This window comes from Rhinolophus ferrumequinum, chromosome 27, assembly GCF_004115265.2.
Source record: "Rhinolophus ferrumequinum isolate MPI-CBG mRhiFer1 chromosome 27, mRhiFer1_v1.p, whole genome shotgun sequence".
Classification (NCBI taxonomy): domain Eukaryota; kingdom Metazoa; phylum Chordata; class Mammalia; order Chiroptera; family Rhinolophidae; genus Rhinolophus; species Rhinolophus ferrumequinum.
Window position 1 is genome coordinate 21916044 of NC_046310.1, and position 21298 is coordinate 21937341.

Here is a 21298-nt window from a genome sequence, read left to right on the forward strand (position 1 = left end):
AAAAATTAGAAGCAATGTCACATCATTTGGGAAAGAATCCTCCATAATTACTACATTTAACCTTTATAGTTCCTTAACCCTTTTTATCCAGTTTTCTTTTTGGTATCCTAGGATTTGGCGACTTTATTTGAGGAACTACAGAGAGAAAAGAAGCTGAAATCTCATCAGAAGTTGTCTGAAACTTTGAAAAACCTACTTTATTGTGTCTATAATTCCCCTTCTTATGTTGCAAAAGGTCTGATGAAAGTGCTTCAGGAAGTCAGCAGTGAGGTGCGTGCCGCTTTGGTGGGTTGTGCATTCCCTGTGATGTCACGGAGGCCTGTTGTAACTGTTGTGGGGGGTGGGGGGGGACATTTGCAGAGTTCCATACGTGCACTCAGTGACGATTTTCTTACGAATTTGGGAGGGGGAGAATTGTGGTGGACAAAAAAAAGGATACAAAAAGCAAATATCAATAAGTTTCTTTCCATTTTAAAAGTGTCATCCCTGTGTAATGAATGATTGATTTTAAACTCATTTAAAATCACATGGGGAAAACACTGAATGTGCACTGCAGAAAAACTGTTGGTTTGCACCTATTCTTCATGTGAAAATGCTCCATATTGAGACCTCAAGTCTGAACATTCCAGAATCATTTGCTCACTTTTTAAATGTAGGTGCTTGTACACTTTTCTGGGGGGAAATCCTTAGCTTTTATTATGTTGTCAAGGAAGCTGTGTCACAGAAGAGAGGTCATGAAACACTGGTTTGTGTGACAGTGTGTGCTGATAGCAGAGGGAAAGTGCCTCGGCCTGATCTTCCAGTGCCTGCAGCTTCACCAGTCTCAGAGTGGCTGCGCCTTGGAGAACTAAAATGTGTAAAATGGGGTGGAAACCATTTCCTGGTGGGAGCAAACAGATGGCATTTATCAGCTCTGTGTCGTCCTGGTGTAGTTTACACTAGAAATTGACAGTCTTGTTCACTAAAGGACCAAGTAGTGAACATTTAAGACTCTGCAGGCCAGACGTTTCTGTTGCAACTATGCAGCTGTGCCTTTGCATTGCGATGGCAGTGGAGACAGCGTGGGAACAGAGGGGCCTGGCCGTGTGTCAGTAAACATGATTTACAAAACACGGTCCTCTGGGTGTCGCCCTCAGCCAGGATTTGCCGGTACCTGGTTTAGCTGTTAAAGACTTCACATACTGATTTGCATTCATTTTAATTATACCAAGTTGGAAACGTTATTTGGGGAAGTGTGCAGTGTTTTAGAGAAAGCTAAAATTTACTTTTTTAGTCCAGAACTTCAGTTTAGTTTGTATTTCCTGTTTTCAGAAAGTCTTGGTACACTCACATTTCCCGCACTTCAGAGTTTTTGGCTGTTACAGACTGAAGTACCAGGCGACCCGAGTGCTTAACTGGGTTACAGCCATCCCATGTGCAAGAGGTCATCATTACTGGGTTTTTTCTCCAGGCTGAGCTCCCAGTCTTCCAACATGATAATGTTGGAGGTCTTTGTAAAGCAAGGAAAAACATTTCAGTATAATAACTATTTTCTAATCAATTTTCCAAACTTCAGATGGTGCTTTCTCAGCTATTGCCTGTGATTGAACAACTGTTAGAAAAGATCCAGAAGGAGCCCACAGCTGTCCTGCAAGATGAGGCCATTGTTTTGCATCTCACTCTGGGGAAATATAATGAATATTCAGCTTCCCTTTTACATAAGGACCCAAAGAGTCTAGATATATTTATAAAAGCTGTGCACACAACAGAGGAACTTGGCACAGGAATGCCAACCATTCAGGTTACAGCCCTTGAAAAGGTCAGTGACTTCTTTCAGAAACCAAAGCACATTCAAGTTTTTAAAAATGTGTAATGCTTTAATTTGGAGAAAATGAAGTGGACTGGACATGTTTTTAAGGAATATGGTATATTTTACCCTTTTCACAGAACTGAAGGATATACATGGGTCATTAAAAAAAGTTGCATTTTAACTGACGAAATTGGGAACAATTTTAAATTGTAAGAGAATGATATAAATACCATTTCTGGAATTCAAGTTTGCTCATTGAGCTCAGTTCCCTTTTCTCTCCCTCTAGATTACGAAGCCATTTTTTGCAGCTATTTCAGATGAAAAAGTTCAGCAGAAGTTTTTGCACATGTTGTTTGACTTATTGGTGAACTGTAAAAATTCACATTGTGCTCAGACTGTTAGCAGTGTTTTTAAAGGGGTAAGTTGCAAGCATTCTGTACTTCATTTATTAATGTTTGTTCTCTTCCAAGTAATACCATGTTTAAGCAGCCTCTATTTTCCATGCTTTTAGAAAGTCAAATGTTACCATTAACAAGAACCGTGGAAAAGTAGGTCATAGAGATGTGCTAAATCAAAAATACAAGTCTTCACTATTTTTGGTGCAGGAAATATTTATGGTTTTGACCAGGTGGGGTGTGTGTGTTAGTTTGGGTCTTACTTATAATAGGGGGATCTGTCTGTTTTCTACAAGGAATAGGTGTGAGTAGTGCCTGGTGGTCAACTGGATAACAGGTTCTTCTGCTTAACTTAAATAGTTGTCCAGGGACACATGTGGGACACATTGAGAACCTGCTCATTGGCTTATATGTACACTGAAACCTAGCTGTACATCAGAATTACTGCCTAGTCATTCTGTGTTTTGTTGTGTTTTTTCGGAAAACACATTCACATAAGTAGATACAAGTGTGGTGAAGTCCTAGTATCCAGATTCTGCTGTTCTCAGAATTATATAGCGTACTTACTTTGATTTCTAAGATACATTAAGTGAAACAATAAGATACAGAGCAGTGTGTATCCTGTGCTCCTGTTTGTTTGCTGTTTTAAATCTTCATACAGCTGTCGATACACGGAAAGTTTCTGAATAAGTATGTAAGAAATTGTCGGTGGTGTTTGCCTTTGGGGGTTGGCCCCGGCTCTAGAGCTATAGGGAGATGCAGATGTGGACACAGGTTTCATTGTATTTTTTAATCAACATTCGCTCCTCAATCATAACTCGCTGAGTTATGATGAGAACTATGATGAGTTATAAGGAGAACTTGGTGAGTTCTGTCATCACCCATTCTTCCTTCACATTTCAGATTTCCGTGAATGCTGAACAAGTCAGAACAGAACTGGAGCCACCAGATAAAACTAAGTCCTTGGGCACAATCCAGCAAACCAGGAGGCAGAAAATGCAGCAGAAGTAAGCACCACGGGGGCAGGGAGGGCACCCCAGGCCTGACTGCTGGGAAACCATTGTGACTTGTGTGCGTTGGCATACTTGAATATGTTTTTACTTGGCGCCGATAGTGTCTGCTTTCCCAACGTTTTGCTTTGTCTGCTTTTTCCCAGAAAATCACAAGATCTAGAATCGGTTCAGGAAGTGGGAGGTTCTTACTGGCCAAGAGTAACCCTCATCCTAGAATTACTGCAGCACAAAAAGAAACTCAAAAACCCTCAAATACTGATACCGACTCTTTTCAACCTGTTGGCAAGGTAACGACACTGTCTTGGATCCAGGAGAGAAGGGGATTCTGATTCTTCCTCATCTTATTTTATTAAACATTCTCTTTTCACCATGTTCTCTTGTTGCTTCACTGGCCTGTAAAATGAAGCAGTGAAGTACTGAGGTGGAAGGACTAAAAGAATGGTTTTCGGTGCCCATTGCCAGTGCCCTGTGTTATGTACTCAATGATCTCTCACCTTAGAGCCTACTTGCTTCCTTCTTAGCTTTCAGTACCATGTCCCTCAGGCAGCATTATTTTTACCTAAAGATACAGTGTAACACTCACTCTATTTTCTAGAAGTAAATTATTAGCTAGATAGCTGTAGGGTACAACATTGAATTGTGGATGTGTGCTTTCATCCGAAAAGCAAAGTAATTCTAAGAGTTCCAACAGGTTGGTGGAAAGTGCTAGAAAGGAGAGGTAACTGTCATAGGCACCTACCCGTATGAGAAAGAAATTGGAGTTAGAAATCTTCCATCTTGTTTGTAGACCCGCTGTTTGATGCTTTAGTCATTCCTTATTTCTTTTAGTCGTTCCTTATTTATTATGTGATTTGGACAGTGGTCACTGGTGCATCACTGCAGTTGTACAACTTTCATTTCCCATCATTTCTCTTTCGGGCCCTGAAGGTGTTTAGAACCTTTGCCACCAGAGCAGGGAAATATGGAGTACACCAAACAGTTAATTCTGAGTTGTTTGCTCAACATCTGCCAAAAGCTCTCTCCAGATGGCGGCAAAATACCAAAAGGTATGTGTGTGCTTTGTTGGAGGGAAAGGGTGGGAGAGTTGTCTCCTTCCAGTAGGACTGTGCCTGCCATTGAGACACTGTTTACTTTTCACCACCATAGACGTGCTAGATGAGGAGAAGTTCAATGTGGAACTGATCGTCCAGTGCATCCGCGTTTCCGAGATGCCACAGACCCATCACCACGCCCTTTTACTTCTGGGAACTGTGGCCGGAATATTTCCTGTAAGTGTTAATGACTTTAGACTTCAGGTATTTTCTGTCTTCCATGGAACTGCTCGGTGCTCACTGGTGTGAATTCAGTGGGCTTGGGGATCATGCAGTGCTGGTGGGATTCTCAGCCCTGCCTCTTAGTAGATGAGACTGTGAGCTGGTGGACATTGCTGAGCTGTGGATCCTGTTTTTGTAAAGTGGCAAATTAGTTACGTTCTTCATAGGACGGTTGTGAGGATGCGACTGGATGGTTTATGGCTCACTCTCGCGCAGTGCCTGGCACATGGAACTATCCGAAAAATGGTAGAATTAGCATAACTTGGGAGAAATTACTGCCCAATCAATCCTTACACAGCTGCCAATCAGTGATTTAAGAGAATTAATTTGATTATGAACAACCTCAGTTAAAGAAATCGTGTCCCTTGTAGAAACATACCCTTAAAGATTTTTGAGGAGATTGAAATTATTTTCATATTGGAGATTTATGTCAGAGCTTCTTAATCTGGGATTTTCCATGAATGCTACGGAGTCTTTGAAGCTGTTAAAATCATGTGCAAGATTTTATGTGTGTGGGATTGTGTTTTTCTTGGAAGAGAGTCAGTAGCTCTCAAGGAGTTGATAATCCAGAAGCAGTTAAAAATCATTGATATTTTTTCCTTTGTTTTTATTGAAATATAGTTTATTGCCATAAAATTCACGCATTTAAATTGTACAATTCAGTGGTTTGACATAGTCACAAAGTTGTATAACCATCATAATTACCTGCTTCCAAAACATTTTCATCACCCATTGGCAGTCACTACCCAGTCCCTCTCCTACCTCCCCGCCCCCCTCCCTTGGCAACCACTAATCTACTTTCTGTCTGTGGATTTACCTATTCTGAACATTTGCTATAAATGCAATCATATAATATATGGCCATTTTTGTGTCTGATTTCTTTCACTTGGCATAATGTTTTCAAGGTACATCTGTGTTGAAGCTTGAATCAGTATTTTTATGGCTGAATAATATTCCATTGTATGTATATACTACACTTTGATTATCTGTCCATCAGTTAATGGGCATTTAAGTTGTTTGTACTTTTTGGCTATTGTGATAAAATTGTGCTGCCATGGACATTTGTATATTAGGTTTTGTGTGCACATGTTTTCAGTTCTCTTCATAGTTTACCTAGGAGTGGAAATGTCAGGTCATGTGCTAACTCTCACCTTCAGAGAAACTACCAGACTGTTTTCCAAAGCTGCTGCACTATTCTGTACCCAACAGTGCCTGAGGGCTCTGATTTTCCCCCACCCTCACCGTCTGCCTGGTTTATCACAGCCGTCCTCTGGTGTGAGTGCTGCCTTGTGGGTTTTGCGTTTCCCTGATGACCACTGATGTCAGCATCCTTCCATGTGCTTACTGAGCGTGTGTTTATCTTGGGGGAAATGTCTTTGCAAATCCTTTGCCTGTTTTTAGATTGAGTTATTTCTCTTATTGCTGACTTTTAATAAATCATTGCTATTTGATGTGTTTAAAATAGAAAATGTTGAAAGATGTGTTTTCTTTCAGGATAAAGTTCTACACAACATCATGTCCATTTTTACATTTATGGGAGCCAATGTCATGCGTCTAGATGATACTTACAGTTTTCAAGTTATTAGCAAGACAGTGAAAATGGTTATTCCAGCACTTATTCAGGTAAGTTGTCTTTATACCAGCATTAGTATTATTTTTCAATTTTTAAAATTTTACATAGTGTGAAATTCAAGTCATAGTAAATGAATGACACTAAAGGCCTTTCTGAAATGCTCAGGTATTTGTGCCTCTTAAATTTTAGATGGTGAAGCTAGGAAATAATCTTGGAAATACAGTCTTTTCCAAGAATGTGAATAAACATGCCCTCTGCAAGGGTCTGACTGTGGCATCATCAGTAGCATGAGAAAAGGCACCGTCCAGGTGTGTGCAGTGTGTGTGAGAGGAATGGCGTGGAGACGATTTGGTGGAGAGCTGAGACAGAAGTAGAGGGCGTTGCTTTATTCATTCATTCTCTCAATTTTGGTTTATTCATTCACCAACTCGATTTTGAGCACCAGTACTGGAGTAGGATGCTTTGAACTTCATTCTGAAAGCAGCGGGGAGTGCTGGCCTTTCCACGCCCTGCTTCTCTGGAGCGTGCCATTCTGCTCGAGCTCAACACAAACCTGCTTGAGTTCCGCAGCTCCCCACATGGGCTCCGAGCAGACTTGCTCCCCGTGCCTCGCATTGGCGTCTGCCACTTACTGCCTCCTGTTGCCTTTGCACACAGGCCTGTTGATTCACACGGATGCCAGGTCTCCGCTGGGGTAGGGCTCGCATCCCCCACTTAGTATCCCCCACTTAGTATCCCCAAAGAGTGCCCGGGACCCAGTCTGTACTCACTGAGTGTGTGCTGGTCGCTCTTGGATTATTACAATTCCCCTGATAACGTGGGGCACACGTGAAGGCCTTTTCATGTCCTCTTCGAGCCTGTTTGTGGAGGGTTACTTGAGCCCCTCACTGACCCTGCTTGCCGTTCTGCAGTCTGATGGGGGAGGCTCTGTAGAAGCCACAAGAAACGTGGAAGACGTGGTGGTGAAGATCATGAGCGTGTTTGTGGACGCGCTGCCACACGTGCCGGCCCACAGGCGCCTGCCCATCCTGGTGCAGCTCGTTGACACCCTCGGCGCACAGAGGTTCCTCTGGCTTCTCCTCGTCTTGCTGTTTGAACAGTACGTCACTAAGACAGTCTTGGCGGCTGCCTGCGGAGAAAAGGTCAGAACATAGGCGGCGGCAAGGAAGAGGCAGTGGTGTTCCAAACTGACGTGGTGATATTTGCCAGTTTATATGGGGCTGGTGGTGCGCGGTGTGCATTATTTACCGCTTGCGCAGAACTGCGGTCAGAGGTTTCTGGTGTTCTTTCAAGTTGCTTTCAGAGCCCATGGCTCTGAACATCTTTAGTGACAACAAAAACATCTGAGGGTGATTTGACTTTTGTAAGGAGCAGGTCTGGCGCCCTTCTGGGTGGTTCTGTTTAAAGCCGTACAGAGTATGGCTGTAAAGTAATTAAACTTTCTTTGGGAAGAGCTTTTGAAGGCATTTCATGGGGAAGGGGTGGAGTGTCAGTATCACTGACGTCACTAGGACGCAGGTGACTGTTTTGAGGAGCCCTTTTGGGACAGATAAGCGTAGAACTTGGAGGTCCAGGACTGTTTTTAATGACTTCTTAGACATGGGGTCTGGACCAAATCTAAACCTACTCTAAGGAAAGCAGTATATTCAGTTCTGCCAAAACTGATAAAGCACATCATTCTGGAATTGTGCTCATAATTCTCACAAATTGGCTCATTTATGTAAGGAGCTCAGTAGCTCTTTGTGATACATATGAGTATGACCATAAGGAACAATATGTAGTGACTTTGTGTGCTACGAAATATTTTCAAGACATCTCCCTTATTTGTACTTATCAATTAACATACATTTTGTAGGTACAGTTTTATTACCTATGTCTTTTCTTTATATAGGATGCTATTTTAGAGGCAGACACTGAATTTTGGATTTCAGTCTGCTGTGAATTTAGTGTCCAGCATCAGATACAAAGCTTGATGAATATCCTCCAGTACTTAATAAACCTGCCAGAGGAAAAAGAAGGTAAGCGTAATTCAGGAGGTAATTATTGTTTAATCTGAAAGCTCAAGATAGTCAGAATATGATGGAGATTATCCTTAGAAGCCAGAGAACATCTTTAGAGGAATTTTTTGAAGTAAGTTAATAATTTTTAATTTGGGTATGTGCTTGTGTACCTTCTCAAATTTTTATGGAAAAACATAGGATTTCTACAACAGTTACCATGCAGTGGTAACTGAATACTAAAAATTTACCATTTGGAAGAAAATTCCACTAATCTCAGCACCAATGACGTTGGCTTAGGAAAGAGTTGATGTGTTGCACGTTCTTAGCTGTATGCCCTTCGGCGCAAAACAGTGAGGTGCCTTCGAAAGAAGGGTCTAAGGACTCCACAGGGACTGTTTTCTGTGTGACCAGCCCTTGGCCTTGTCTTGTTGGCTTGGCCAGGCAGTGACCTTGGCTCATCCTAGAGTCAGCTCAAGGACAGACTGGAAGATGCCTGGAGAGCTAGCTATATCTGGTGACATGCTATGGAAGAAGTCTTCATTTTGAGTCACTGTAGGACAGTGGTTTTTAAGTGGCCCACCATGAACCCCCAACCACTGTGCCCCTTTTATATTAGATGCATTAGAACATGGGATCCTACAAAGTTTAGGACACCTTCAAACTTCTACAATTAAAGGTTGAAGGCTAGAGATGACCCTCCTTCAGTCTGTACTGGGCCATGAAGTAAACGCCCCTGAGGCTTCAGAAATTGGGTATGGAGCCGACATGTAAAAACTCCTTTTGTAATACTTTTCTCTTCCATTTGCTTGTCTCAGTTGCCTGTTTTTTTGTTTGTGGGGTTTCTTGTTGTTTTTGTCTTACCCACTCTTGTCAGGGCTGCTAGTACTTAATCTTGGTAAATATATTTATGTCTTTCACTAATTTAGAAGAGGAAAAACTGGGTGTAATAAATTAACAGATATCTCTGAAAATTGTATGCTGTGTACTATGCTCGTTATGTACGTAACTGTACTGACCACTCGGCTCAAAGATGAGTTCGGTCCCTTGTTTTGTTGCTCTTTTTCAGAAACCATTCCCAAAGCTGTATCTAATAAGAGCGAATCACAAGAAGAAATGCTACAGATTTTTAATGTAGACACTCACACTAGCAAGCAACTGCGACACTTTAAGTTTTTGTCAGTGTCCTTCATGTCTCAGCTCCTGGCTTCCAATCATTTTATCAGAAAGGTGATGTGTCCTTTAAATGTGTTTATGATGCAGTGATTTTGCTTTTTCCAGAGGAACTGTTTTAAACTAGTAAAAAGAGCTTGGCAAATAACTCCTGAAACCTTGAGGCACGCCTTTACAGGTAACAGGAAAAAGTAGTGGTTCACCATGAGAAACTGTTTGGTATGACCTGACCTACTAAGGTGGTGCACACATGAGCCCTGTGACTCAGGAGCCCCACTCTCGAGTGGCAGATCCCCAACAGGAGTGTATGACCGTGCACCAGAGACGTTTAGGAATGTTCCCGATAGCACCCTTCATGGTAGCCCAGAACTGGCAGTGGAGTGAGGAAGTACTGTTCTGAAGGGACGTGAGTGAGTCTCGGTGGCACATGGCCACCTGGTGACTCTCATAAGCACAATATTGAAGAAAAGAAGGCAGACACCAAACAACGTATCCTATGACTCCAGTCGTATAAAGTTCAAAAGCAGCAAAACAAATCTGGTTGCAGAAGTAAGGGTAGTGTTTGTGTTTGGGAAGGAGGGAGAGGGTCATAAGGGGGTCATGTGGGGGGTGTTTGAAGCGCTGAAATAGTGAGCCCTACACGTAGCCCTGGTGCACCTTTCTGTTGGTGTGTTCAAGTTCAAACAATGAATAGAAGAGAAAGAAGACAGAGAAACAACATAAGAAATAAACAGAGAAAAAAGGATCATTACCAGGAATGCAGGAGTGATTAGAATATCTGTAGCATGTCTGCTGTATTGCGTGAATACATCAAGAGGGGAAGCCATATTTGAAATATTTACAGAGAAGTAATTCAGTGAATTCAGTACTTATTCCTGATAGAAGAAAATAATCCTCTTGGCATTGCGAGATGGCTGGGAACTCTTTGGCCTGAGCAGGGTTTTTGTCAGAAACCGATAATTTTTATCACACTTCGTGATGAGACTTCAGTGGTGTGCCTGTTAAAGTCTGGAACAAGGATGCCCTCTGTTACTGTTTCTGTTTGGCAAAAGGAATGAAGTGTAAGAATCAACAGACTCATAGAACTAATAAGAGTTCAGCACGCTTACTTCATAGGGATCAGTGTAGATACTGTCTGCAGATGGGTCAGTGTAGACACTGCTGTCTGTGGAGCGAACTTTCCAAGGACAGTGGTGCAAGAGCAGGCAGGTGGGTTGGTGTGAGGGAAACAGCTGGGCACACCCATGCGCTTGTGAGAAATGGGTTTTGTCAGGTGGCATCACAGAGCAGTCGGGAAAGAGACCTGTCCGAGAACTAGAGCTGGCACAACTTGTCTTCCGTGTGGGAGAAAAAAGATGGATCTCACACCGTAAACACAGGACCATTTTAGATAGATTAAAAGCTTCAGTGTAAAAAGAAATATTTAGAACTTTGAGAAGAAAATCAAGGGGAACATTATTGTGACCAGAGAGTGGAAAAGAATTCTTAAAAAGCTTTGGTTCAGCAAAAAGCCGCCATAAACAAAGTGAAAAGAAAGCCACAGACTACGAGATTACTGAGATTACTGCTGCGTATAAATCCAAAAGTATCAGTTTCCATTAGAACAGCTGGCAAAGATGAATTCACTGAAGAGGAATCACAAATGGCCAATTAACATATGAAAAAAACTCCCTAGTAAGGAGGAAAATGCAGGTTAAACAAGATGCCATTATGATGTCCATCAGATTGGCAAAAATTAAAAGCTGTTAAGAGTAAGCAGTGGCGAGGCTGTGGGAACGGGCCTGCTGTATACACAGGGAGGGAGGGCAGTGCGTCCAGCCAAGGGGGAGATGCTCAGTCCCCTTCTCGGGGTGCCGTGGATCCCTGCCTAGAGGCTCCAGGAGACGTAAAATGGCTCTTTTTTAGCATTGTTGTTTAAAAAAAAAGACAAACTAAATGTCTATCGTCAGAGGTGAATAAGTTGTGCTGTGTACAGCAGATACTGTGTGCAGTTAAAACGAATGATCTAGAGCAATGTAAGTCACGTAGAGGTAGCTCAGAAATCTAGAATTACCAGAAAAGTGTGTTGCTCACTGAGATACACTCCTTGATAACAGCAGATCAAGTTTGTGGGGCTTGGGGTCATGGGAAAAGGTGCTTAGGGGACAGTACGTAGGGGATCAAAGCTGTGTCCATAACAGCTCATCTTAAGATTAGGTAGGAGCTGAAGAAAGATCAGCATTTCATAAAATTAGGAGATAAATGAGTATTGATCATTTGCTACATTTTTCTGAATCTTGTAGTACTTTGTAGACATAAATATCTATGGAATGTAATTAAAATAAATGAACAGTTAAAATAAGGGAAATAGAGTTATTACAGTTTGATTGGGGTTTTCAGGACCTGATTAAATTGTAATGTCAGGAAACGGTGAGAGGTTTGAATTCAGTAGTCATAGATGTTTCATTGAACTTCAAATGATTGTTTATTATCAGCTTTCATACTGTTCTAATGATGCCTTCTTTAAAAATTAGGTAGTTGAAAGTGGTGGTCCTCAGGTTTTAAAAGGCCTTGAACAGAGGTATGTTGCTTCCCTTTTTTCAGTTTCTATTTGGAACTAATTTCCAACTTTTTATCCAAAAACTGGAAGGGTAGTGCACATAACTGTCACAAGTCTCCTGCGTTCCAGGTTGCTAGAAGCAGTTCTTGGCTACATTAATGCCGTCGCACAGTCCGTGGAGAAAAACGCAGACAAACTCACCGTGAAGTTTTGGCGAGCGCTCCTCAGTAAAGCTTATGACATGTTAGATAAGGTAGGTCTTCGTTTCTCCCCGTCCGCTGTGCTTTGTTGCTGTTTTTATGTCACTGGGAAATGATTTAGCGAAGTATTACTTTAAGAATAAACTTAGCAGTAGCTTCTCTTAATAATATAATGCAGCTCAGATTTTTCTTGGAAAAGAATCTTGATGACTAGAAATAAATTTGTTGGAAGAACAGTTGTTTCCCTGTTGATTGTGTGAACGTGTGCCTCAGTAAATGTCATGCTTTAAATATGCAGTCACATGACACTGGAGTGTTCCACCTTATTCAAGCAGAACAGAAGTGTCTCTCAGGTCGAGTCCGTGGTCTGCTGGACGTGTCGTATCGCTGGCCTTGACCTAAGGACCACGGCTTAGGATCTGGCTGAATTACTCAGCTGCGTGGCATTGAGCGATTGAGTCACTTACCCTTAGCATCAGTTCTTCTGTTGTTTGTTTGTTTGTTTAATAAATGTGATTAGTAGTGCCTACCTGAAAGAGCAGTGTAAAAATTAAATAAGAAAATGTGTGTGAAGATGCCTGGCACCTAGAGGTGTGCAGTGAGTAGAAGTCTGTCCTAATCTGAGTTGACCTTCCCTTTTTTAAATCTTTTTGTGTTCAATGTAACTGCTCTCCAGGTCACTGCGTTGCTGCCCACAGAAACCTTCATCCCTGTGATTAGAGGGCTGCTGAGTAACCCACTGCCCTCTGTTCGCCGCAAAGCAATGGATCTTTTGAACAACAAGCTACAGCAGAATGTATCCTGGAAGAAGAAAACCGTAAGTGAAGACTAAATCAGACCCATTTACCATTCTGTGCTTTGTCAAAGCTGCATTGAACTCCCCTAAGTTTCTCCGTGGTACAATCTAAATAAGCATGTTATCTGAATATAATACTGTGATGTGTGTTTGAAAATGTGATATTCTAATAGAGAGAGAGTGTGAGTGCACGTGTGTGTGTGTGCATGTGTGTGTGCGTGTGTGCGCGCGCATGTGAGAGAGACGAGCTCCTAGAATGGCCTCCCCGCCTGATGGAACACTTGCTCACTGTGGACCATGCGTTCTCTGCATTGTCTTTAGCGTAATGCTCATCCACTCTTACTCCAAACCAGGAAGGTGGTTTTAGATAAATCAAAAATTGCCCACAAGCACATGCATTGGCTTAGTGGTCAGTCGGTCTGCTGGAGAAACACCTACTTGTGATGATCGTGGGGCTTAGTTCCTCTTGATCCGCTTGGGCCTTGCCAAGCAGTACAAATGGAAAATGGACCAGCATTTTGTGTGCAGCTTTAACTATGTGGGAATTTTGGCTGTCCTCTTCAGGTTTACCATTTCCTAAAACTGGTTCCAGTCCTTTTGGCCATTGTGCAGCGTAAAAAAAAGGGAGTAGAAGAACAAGCAGTAAACAGACAGACAGCTTTGTATACCCTCAAGCTTTTATGCAAGAATTTTGGTGCAGAAAACCCAGAGCCTTTCGTCCCAGTGCTGAACACCGCGGTGCAGCTGATTGCGCCAGAAAAGAAGGAAGAGAAGAACGTGCTGGGAAGTGCCCTGCTGTGTGTGGCGGAGGTGGCCTCCACGCTGGACGCACTGGCCATCCCCCAGCTGCCCAGGTACGCCGAGCAGTACCTGGGACAGAGCCGTCACGCACGCGGCTTTGTGGTACAAACTGAAAAGTAATGCCTTAGCGACTTGTGTTGGACGGGTCACTTCGCTTTGCCGTCTGTGACACCGAGATGGTGCCCGCCACGCAGGATGCCTGTGGGGGTGGGATGGGAGGCTTTTTGCACAGTGTCTGACACACGGCCAGTGTGAGGTTCAAAGACATTTTGTAAAACGAGTGCTGTGTCGATACCGTTGGCACTCGGCAGAGTCTTGCTTAGTCACGTCAAAAGTGGACACGACCTTTCGTAGGTTCTAACATGCACCATGCCATCGTGGGCACCAGTGCTGGGCCTTTCCAGGGACTTCTCCAGTCTCCATCTGGCTCTTCTGCTTATGGCTCCTCTAAAACTGTCGTCTTTGTTTCTAGCCTGATGCCATCCTTGCTGACAACAATCCAAAGCAGTGAGCTGCTGCCTGGCGACGTCTATCTGCTCAGCGCTTTGGCGGCCCTGCAGAAGGTGGTTGAGACTCTCCCCCACTTCATCAGCCCATACCTAGAAGGTGTCCTGTCACAGGTGAGCCTCCGCGACCACGACATGCTTTTTGCGGGGCAGAGATGGGGAATTAAAAGCTTAATGATTTTATTCTTTAAGTTTTTAGTTTCTGTTTAACAGGAAGGTTCTTATATCTGAAAAGATGTGCTTGTTAGTACTAATGTGTGACTTTTTCTCTTCTACTTCCGTCATCCCTCCTGCGTGATCTTGACATTTATATGGTGTCACTTTGTCATGAGGCTCTTCTACTTTTTGATTTTGCAGAATGTATTTTATTGCTTTTTTCCCCTGTGAGATCTTCGGAGGTGAGCGTTCAGAGCTGCCTTTTCTTCTGTTCAAACTGGGGTGCCCTGTTTGTTTCAAATGTTGGAAGGTTTCCTGTACTGCAGTACAGTGGTTACTTGCAAACGGACAATGGGCAGGTGGCATTTCCAACTGAAAATGTCTGAGAGTGACCCCTCGTTCTCTTCTGTTGTGTTGATCATTTGCCATTGATGACGTCAAGAACCTTAACTGCTTCGATGCAAATGACTTCACATACGCTGCAGCCAGCGCTCGAGATCTACAGAAAGGGGCCTCTGCATCCGAGGAGCCTTCTAGATTTGTGAACAGAGAAGAACTGACTCGTGGGGTTGCTGGATTCCTGGCCTCTGCGTGCTCCATGTCCTTCCACCATTGGCCGCATGCCTGACTTCCAGCTTGGAGAGACTCATGTCTGTTTGTATGTACAGACATTCAGGGTCCAGTTTAAAAGGAATTCTCTGTGCAGCTAACATGCACCGAGCTTTCCCCAGTCACTAGCATTGGATTGACTTCTCGCATCTTCACTGACTTGCTATGAGAGTGTAGACATACCCACTGAGTTCCTGTAATGGCCTGTATCACTGTTTTTATGTTCCCATAGGTGATCCACTTGGAGAAAATCACTAGTGAAATGGGTTCAGCCTCACAAGCTAATGTCCGTCTCACGGCTCTTAAAAAGACGCTGGCTACCACTCTCTCACCCCGAGTCCTGCTGCCAGCCATCAGCAAAACGTACAAGCAGATTGAGAAGAACTGGAAGGTTAGAGTATATTGGGTATTACGCTTTAGAAGGGAGCTATGGTACTGAAAGTTTTAAAGTTTCGCTGAATGAACTGTAGGGATATTAAAGACTGGCACCTTTCTCTACTGTGTTGTTGGTAGAATCACATGGGCCCATTTATGAGCATCTTACAAGAGCACATCGGGGTCATGAAGAAGGACGAGCTCACCTCCCATCAGGCTCAGCTCACCGTATTTTTCTTGGAGGCCCTGGACTTCCGAGCACAGCACCCTGAGGTTAGCTCCCCCAAATCCTAAACGTACCTACCGAGAGCCAGAGAAAAACTAGCCATGTAACCTGTTGTACTTACCAAAATTATTTAGAGTCAGATATCAGAACTCTTACTAATACATCAGCTCTTTGGTTTTCAGAATGATCTGGAAGAAGTTGGGAAAACAGAAAATTGTATCATTGACTGTCTGGTAGCTATGGTTGTAAAACTTTCTGAAGTCACATTCAGACCTCTGTTTTTCAAGGTAAGCTTTCTTCCACCACTTCTCCTTTGTCCTCATATAAGTTATGAGACTTGTAGAATAAGATCCTATTACTTTATCTTTCCAGCTATTTGATTGGGCTAAGACAGAGGATGCCCCAAAGGACAGACTATTGACATTTTACAACTTGGCCGATTGCATCGCTGAAAAACTGAAAGGGCTTTTCACTCTGTTCGCTGGCCACTTAGTGAAGCCTTTTGCTGACACCTTGAACCAGGTGAACATCTCCAAAACAGGTTGGTAGCTGACCCCAGTTCCGTTGACACCTTGCTCTGTGCTTTACACAAGGTACAGTAAGTGTAGTAAGTGTAAGGAAGGTGGATTTTTCATTCTGGAGTCATTTGTCAGGCCTTAAGTGTCTGTTTCAGCATATTGAAAACTGGTCATTAATTAACTCACTTGGGAGAAAGAAAGTAAATGGGCATTACTTCGTTATTTTACGTTGTTAAGATTGGTTTGTTTAATGCTAATAAGCATCCCACTTGAAATTGGTTGTTGAACTTGTCCAACTAAGTAAACAATTTTAATAATCTGAACTCTGAACTCTAAAGAAAGGAATCACGTACCTGAGAGACCATCCACTTTGTGTTGTATCTTCATCCTGAGCTTGACTTCTAGATCATTGTAGAAATACCCTCTGATTATAGTTCCTTTAGTAGTGATTTGAATTTAAACTTTGGAGATTAAGTGGTGAAATTCATTTTTTTTTTCATTTTTACTCTTCCCCCATCTTACAGATGAAGCATTTTTTGACTCTGAAAATGACCCTGAAAAGTGCTGCTTGCTATTACAGTTTATTTTGAACTGTTTATATAAAATCTTCCTTTTTGACACTCAGCATTTTTTAAGTAAAGAGAGAGCAGAAGCCTTGATGATGCCCCTGGTGGATCAGGTAACCAAATAAAATGATCTTTTGTTGAAAGATGAGGAAGCCATTACCGTTACAGTTTCGCAGGATTTATACCCACTAACATGACAGCTTGCTGGAATTATTTTTTCCTGCAGGTTTTTTAACAAGGTTTTTATATCAAAATTGACTTCTCACTTTTCATAAATATAACTTATCTTCATAGTGGCATTTATAGTTTTACTTTTGGATTTTTCAATAAAAGACATGATATAAGCTCTAATGGTTCAATTTTTAATTTTTTAAAACTGGGTGCGTTGACAATGTTTGACGGCATGGCCGCCCTCTGGAGAATGGCTCTGAGGTGTTCTGCCGGAGAGGACGAGGGGTGATGCTGAGGGCTGTTATCTGCTAAGGGAGGTTCTCTGTCCAGAGGTGAAATTTGCTCTAGAGAGAATGGTAGAATGGTACCTGGTTTTTGAGCCTGCTAACATCATGAATATTATTTATATGTTGGGTGTTTTTTCAAACAGAAATGAGACCTATAGCTCAAAGTCCTTTTCTCTCTCTAAATAGCTGGAAAACAGACTTGGAGGAGAAGAGACTTTCCAGGAACGGGTGACACAGCACCTGGTTCCGTGCATTGCACAGTTCTCGGTGGCCATGGCAGATGATTCTCTCTGGAAACCACTGAACTACCAGGTTCTGCTGAAGACAAGAGACTCCTCACCCAAGGTCAGGAGCAGCGGGTGACCAGCTCTGCTGCCATGCATTTTCACCGTGTCGCCTGAACTGTAACGCGATGTAGGAGCGTGGGAGACGAGCAGGGACAGATCCCAGGGCTTATCTTCCAGGACTCGAGATGGGGCTGTGGTAGCAGGAGTTTGAGCCTGAGACGTACTCAGTTTTTATTTACAGGCTATGTATAAAGAAGTCTCCTCCCACCCCATGGTGTCTTAAACACAAGCACTAAAATACTTTCTAAGTATGTACCTTTGAATCTTGAAAAGATGTGAAGTAGTTCCTTGTGTTTTTTAAGCACCATTGAAATGTCATTGTGCTCCCAGAAACGTTTTCACTCTGTCCATAGAACATTCCTTTGAGTTAGAGCAGTATGTTATATGACCACCTCTGTCAGGCTTCAATATTGTTGAATCACGAAAGGTAGGTGGTAGCGGTTGACACCCACTAAGGGGAGGAGAGTGGAGGTTCACGTTCCACACCCGAGTGTCAGTTTCACTGTCCTAACAATGAGTCGCCACTTCTCAGACTAATTACCTTACTAGTGCCACCGTGGATAAATCAAACCAAAGCAGAATTTTATTAATAGATTTATTCGTTGAAATTCATATTTATTAGGAAATAATCACACAGGCTATTTTGATGAACCCCCAAATTTTAAATTTTAACTATTTACAAAGTTGCAGCATTATGTTTTATTTTGATTGTATAGTATCAAAATCTTGATCGAACATAGGTAGTTACTTATGTTTTTTAAACAACTCACTTTGCTATATCCAAGTATTCTTTAAATTACCCCAAACCAGAGTGAGGACGAGTGCAGCTTCTGTTTCTCAGGGGGTCACTAACAGTACTGAGCAGCTGTTTGCATCCCGATCACAGACAGGGACATTGTGACACGGTGCGTGTGTTCCTGCACTCAGTGCTGAGAGCCGGTGGCCCGGCTCACAGCTAACACAGTGCTGACCACTGTCAGCGTTCTGTGGGTGGGACCCTCCTGGAGATGGCTGGGGACACTTGACTGCCAGGTCGGCATCATTTGCGTCAGGCAAGTTGGACCTCCCATGCACTTAAATTTGATGACACGCTTGAATTTACATGTGGCATTTTGTTTTTTTAAAGGAAATATGTTATAAAAAGACATTGACATTAAAGTCTGCAGTACTGGAACACACTTTGAAAAACACCGATTTATAAGGCTGTCCGTATAAACAGATCCCAAACCATTAAACTGATATGCTAAGATGAAAGTTAAATGGACATAATGTAAAATAACATTTAGTTTAAAAAGTTAAGGGCTTGTCTCAAGCTAGACAGATTTTAAGATTGTAAATCTTAAAAAAGCAACACTTGTTTTTTATAATTCTTTACCTTTCTGTTGCTTTCAGGTTCGATTTGCTGCCCTGATAACCGTATTAGCACTGGCTGAGAAACTAAAGGAGAATTACATCGTCTTGCTACCAGAATCCATTCCTTTCTTAGCTGAGTTGATGGAAGGTAATTCCCAGACGATTGTATTATTACAGTAGAATTCTGTGGGGATGTGCCAAGTGATAAAACAAATTTGGGTACAGTGGGATTAGTCCTTGGCTCTGGTCCTCTGCCTGCGCCCAGGGAGGCAGCGTTCCTATCTGAGGAGGAAGTGATTGCCTGATGATCGTGAGACTTGTTTCCCTTTCATTTACCTCATGCATGTGAATGTTTTGGTTTCCGGATGTAGGGTTGTGTCAAAATGTGTAGGGCCATTAAGCCTGCAGTAGCATAGCTACCGGTTAACAGTGACCAGCATTTACTCACTATATGTGTGGATGATCTCACCCTCACGACGGGTATATGTCAACACCCCGTCTTACGAAGGAGAGGCTTTCAGAGCGTTTAGTAATTTGATTAACAAAGGGTGATGGTTGGAACTGGGATTGAAGTCCAGGTGTGTGCACTTGTGGACCAAGAAATGACAGGACGCCATAGTATTGAGCGGGGTGATGGAGGCAAGTAGACCAGCACTTCGTGGTCGTGGTCACGATTCACTGCTTATCTAAAATAACCAGCGTTCACCTTTGTTTCTTACAAATGTGGAGTGTGGTCTCACTAGGAATATGGGACTTTGGTGTACGTCTATTTTGGGGTTCTTTCTTATTCAGCTTCCAAGTCAAAGACCGTTAGAAGGGTATGAAGGCAGACAGGAGGGACGCAGAGAAGGCTCCATGGTGCCTCCTGCTGCTTTCCTTTCAGATGGGGATGGCTGATTGCTGGGGAACGAACGCAAGTTGTGAGGAACTCGGCTCATGGTAACTGAGGAGGGAGATTGACTCATTTTCATTTGCTTTTTCTTAGATGAATGTGAAGAAGTAGAACATCAGTGTCAAAAGACTATTCAGCGGCTGGAAGCTGTACTGGGAGAGCCGCTCCAGAGCTACTTCTGAAATTTTCATTTTTTGATGTTTCATACTCTGTTCAGAGTTTGGATTTATATATTTTTATTTGGGGTTGTGTGGTACCATGTTACTTTTGGTGCCTAAACACCTACTTGGACTTCACAAAATTCCTATCCGGTGTATGTTCCATATAGGCCTCTCCTGCCAGTTGTATGGAATTGCAAAAAGAGTCAATGATATGTGGTGGTTTTATACAGACGGCTGTGTTTCTTTAAATCTTTGTTACAGTCATTCTTAACTGGTGTTATTAATATCACAGACACGTTTAGTCTTAGCACCCAAAGCTCACGATTTCTCAGACTGTAAAGCCTTAACTCTTCTGTAAAGGAATGTCTTGTGCACATGGTATCCAGGTCAGAGATTTTGTTCGAAGTATTCAACTTTTCTTCAAGAAAATGGGTTACTCAGCAGTTAAAGAATGCTTCTGACTGTAAAGACATTTGGATTTTTACTTTTCCTTTTGGGTGGATGATACTTCAGCCTTAACTTTTTTCTGTGTGCCCATGGAGGGAGGTAGTTCTGGAATGTGCTTTTCAGTCAGGACTGATTGTCTCCTTTATCCTTCAGTCTTTTGCGGGATGGAGGGGGAGAGGCAACAACAGGCTGTTTATGAAGCGACCCACAGCCGACCGATCCCACAAGCAGGAAAGGCCCAGAAACGCCAAGGGCGTGAGGGGCCCCCAGGAGAGAATGATCATTTTCCCATTGGTGGTTAGCCAGGAATTACTCGTATGAGAAAGAAAGAAAGTGCTACATTCTTTTCAGAGCTTTGAAGTTCTCTCATCTCTACTGTGTCACAGTGAAGCTGGAAAGTGATGGCTCAAATTAAACAACTCCGCCTTTATTTATTTTATTTACGAGTATGCCTTTTTAAACTTTATAGCATCTGAGAACTGCCCCACAGAATGTTCTAATTGAGTTTGAAAGCCTTTGGTCGAATTTAATAAAGAAACTTAGTGCAGGCAGTGACACTGCAGCAAAAGGCTGACGCACAGTTTAGAGGCAGCACACTGGAATGTGTATGCCTCTTCAGGAAATGTTTTGGTAAAATTCGGCCATAAGTGCTGATAACTTCATTTCAAAAAACATGGTAAGCTATTGTATTTATTCTATCAAAGAAACAGTCTTAGGTCTTAGTTGTATCTCCAGGTCAAACGAAAATGAACTGTGTTTAAGACTGAGAGGAAAATCCCAGTCATGCAACCTGATGTTCTCTTATGAAGGAAACAATTACCCTGCCTTCTACCACTTTCCCAAACTGCTGCCCCCACCCATGTTTTTTTGAGTTTGGCAAGACTCAGCATAATGAATTAACATGAAAAGGTGGAAAGGAATTAAGTGCTAGAAGTTCCTATACTGAGCACTTTTAAAAAGTAAGATTGGTAATAGTATTCCTTTCAGTATATGGATACAAATAATATCTAACTGAAATCTGTTAGGAAAATACTAAATCCTGGCAGAATCCCACCCAGCAATTTAATATGATAAAATGATCAGACTGATTTAGCT

At 42.5% G+C, this 21298-nt stretch overlaps 1 protein-coding gene across 1 annotated transcript in view; it reads left to right on the forward strand.

Moving 5' to 3' along the window:
- HEATR1 (HEAT repeat containing 1) overlaps window positions 1–21282 on the forward strand; it is a 46034-nt gene extending 24752 nt beyond the window's left edge. Inside the window, exons 22-45 of the mRNA XM_033099503.1 lie at window positions 112–270; window positions 1556–1798; window positions 2076–2207; window positions 3088–3191; window positions 3341–3484; window positions 4125–4243; window positions 4344–4465; window positions 6005–6133; window positions 6995–7225; window positions 7975–8101; window positions 9150–9310; window positions 11767–11813; window positions 11922–12045; window positions 12669–12809; window positions 13353–13642; window positions 14062–14209; window positions 15093–15251; window positions 15374–15508; window positions 15644–15748; window positions 15834–16002; window positions 16504–16658; window positions 17190–17348; window positions 18743–18851; window positions 19689–21282. Coding sequence (XP_032955394.1) covers window positions 112–270; window positions 1556–1798; window positions 2076–2207; window positions 3088–3191; window positions 3341–3484; window positions 4125–4243; window positions 4344–4465; window positions 6005–6133; window positions 6995–7225; window positions 7975–8101; window positions 9150–9310; window positions 11767–11813; window positions 11922–12045; window positions 12669–12809; window positions 13353–13642; window positions 14062–14209; window positions 15093–15251; window positions 15374–15508; window positions 15644–15748; window positions 15834–16002; window positions 16504–16658; window positions 17190–17348; window positions 18743–18851; window positions 19689–19777 — 3501 coding nt within the window. The 3' untranslated portion in view covers window positions 19778–21282. The remainder of the gene's footprint in view (window positions 1–111; window positions 271–1555; window positions 1799–2075; window positions 2208–3087; window positions 3192–3340; window positions 3485–4124; window positions 4244–4343; window positions 4466–6004; window positions 6134–6994; window positions 7226–7974; window positions 8102–9149; window positions 9311–11766; window positions 11814–11921; window positions 12046–12668; window positions 12810–13352; window positions 13643–14061; window positions 14210–15092; window positions 15252–15373; window positions 15509–15643; window positions 15749–15833; window positions 16003–16503; window positions 16659–17189; window positions 17349–18742; window positions 18852–19688) is intronic.
- The last annotated feature ends 16 nt before the right edge of the window (window positions 21283–21298 follow it).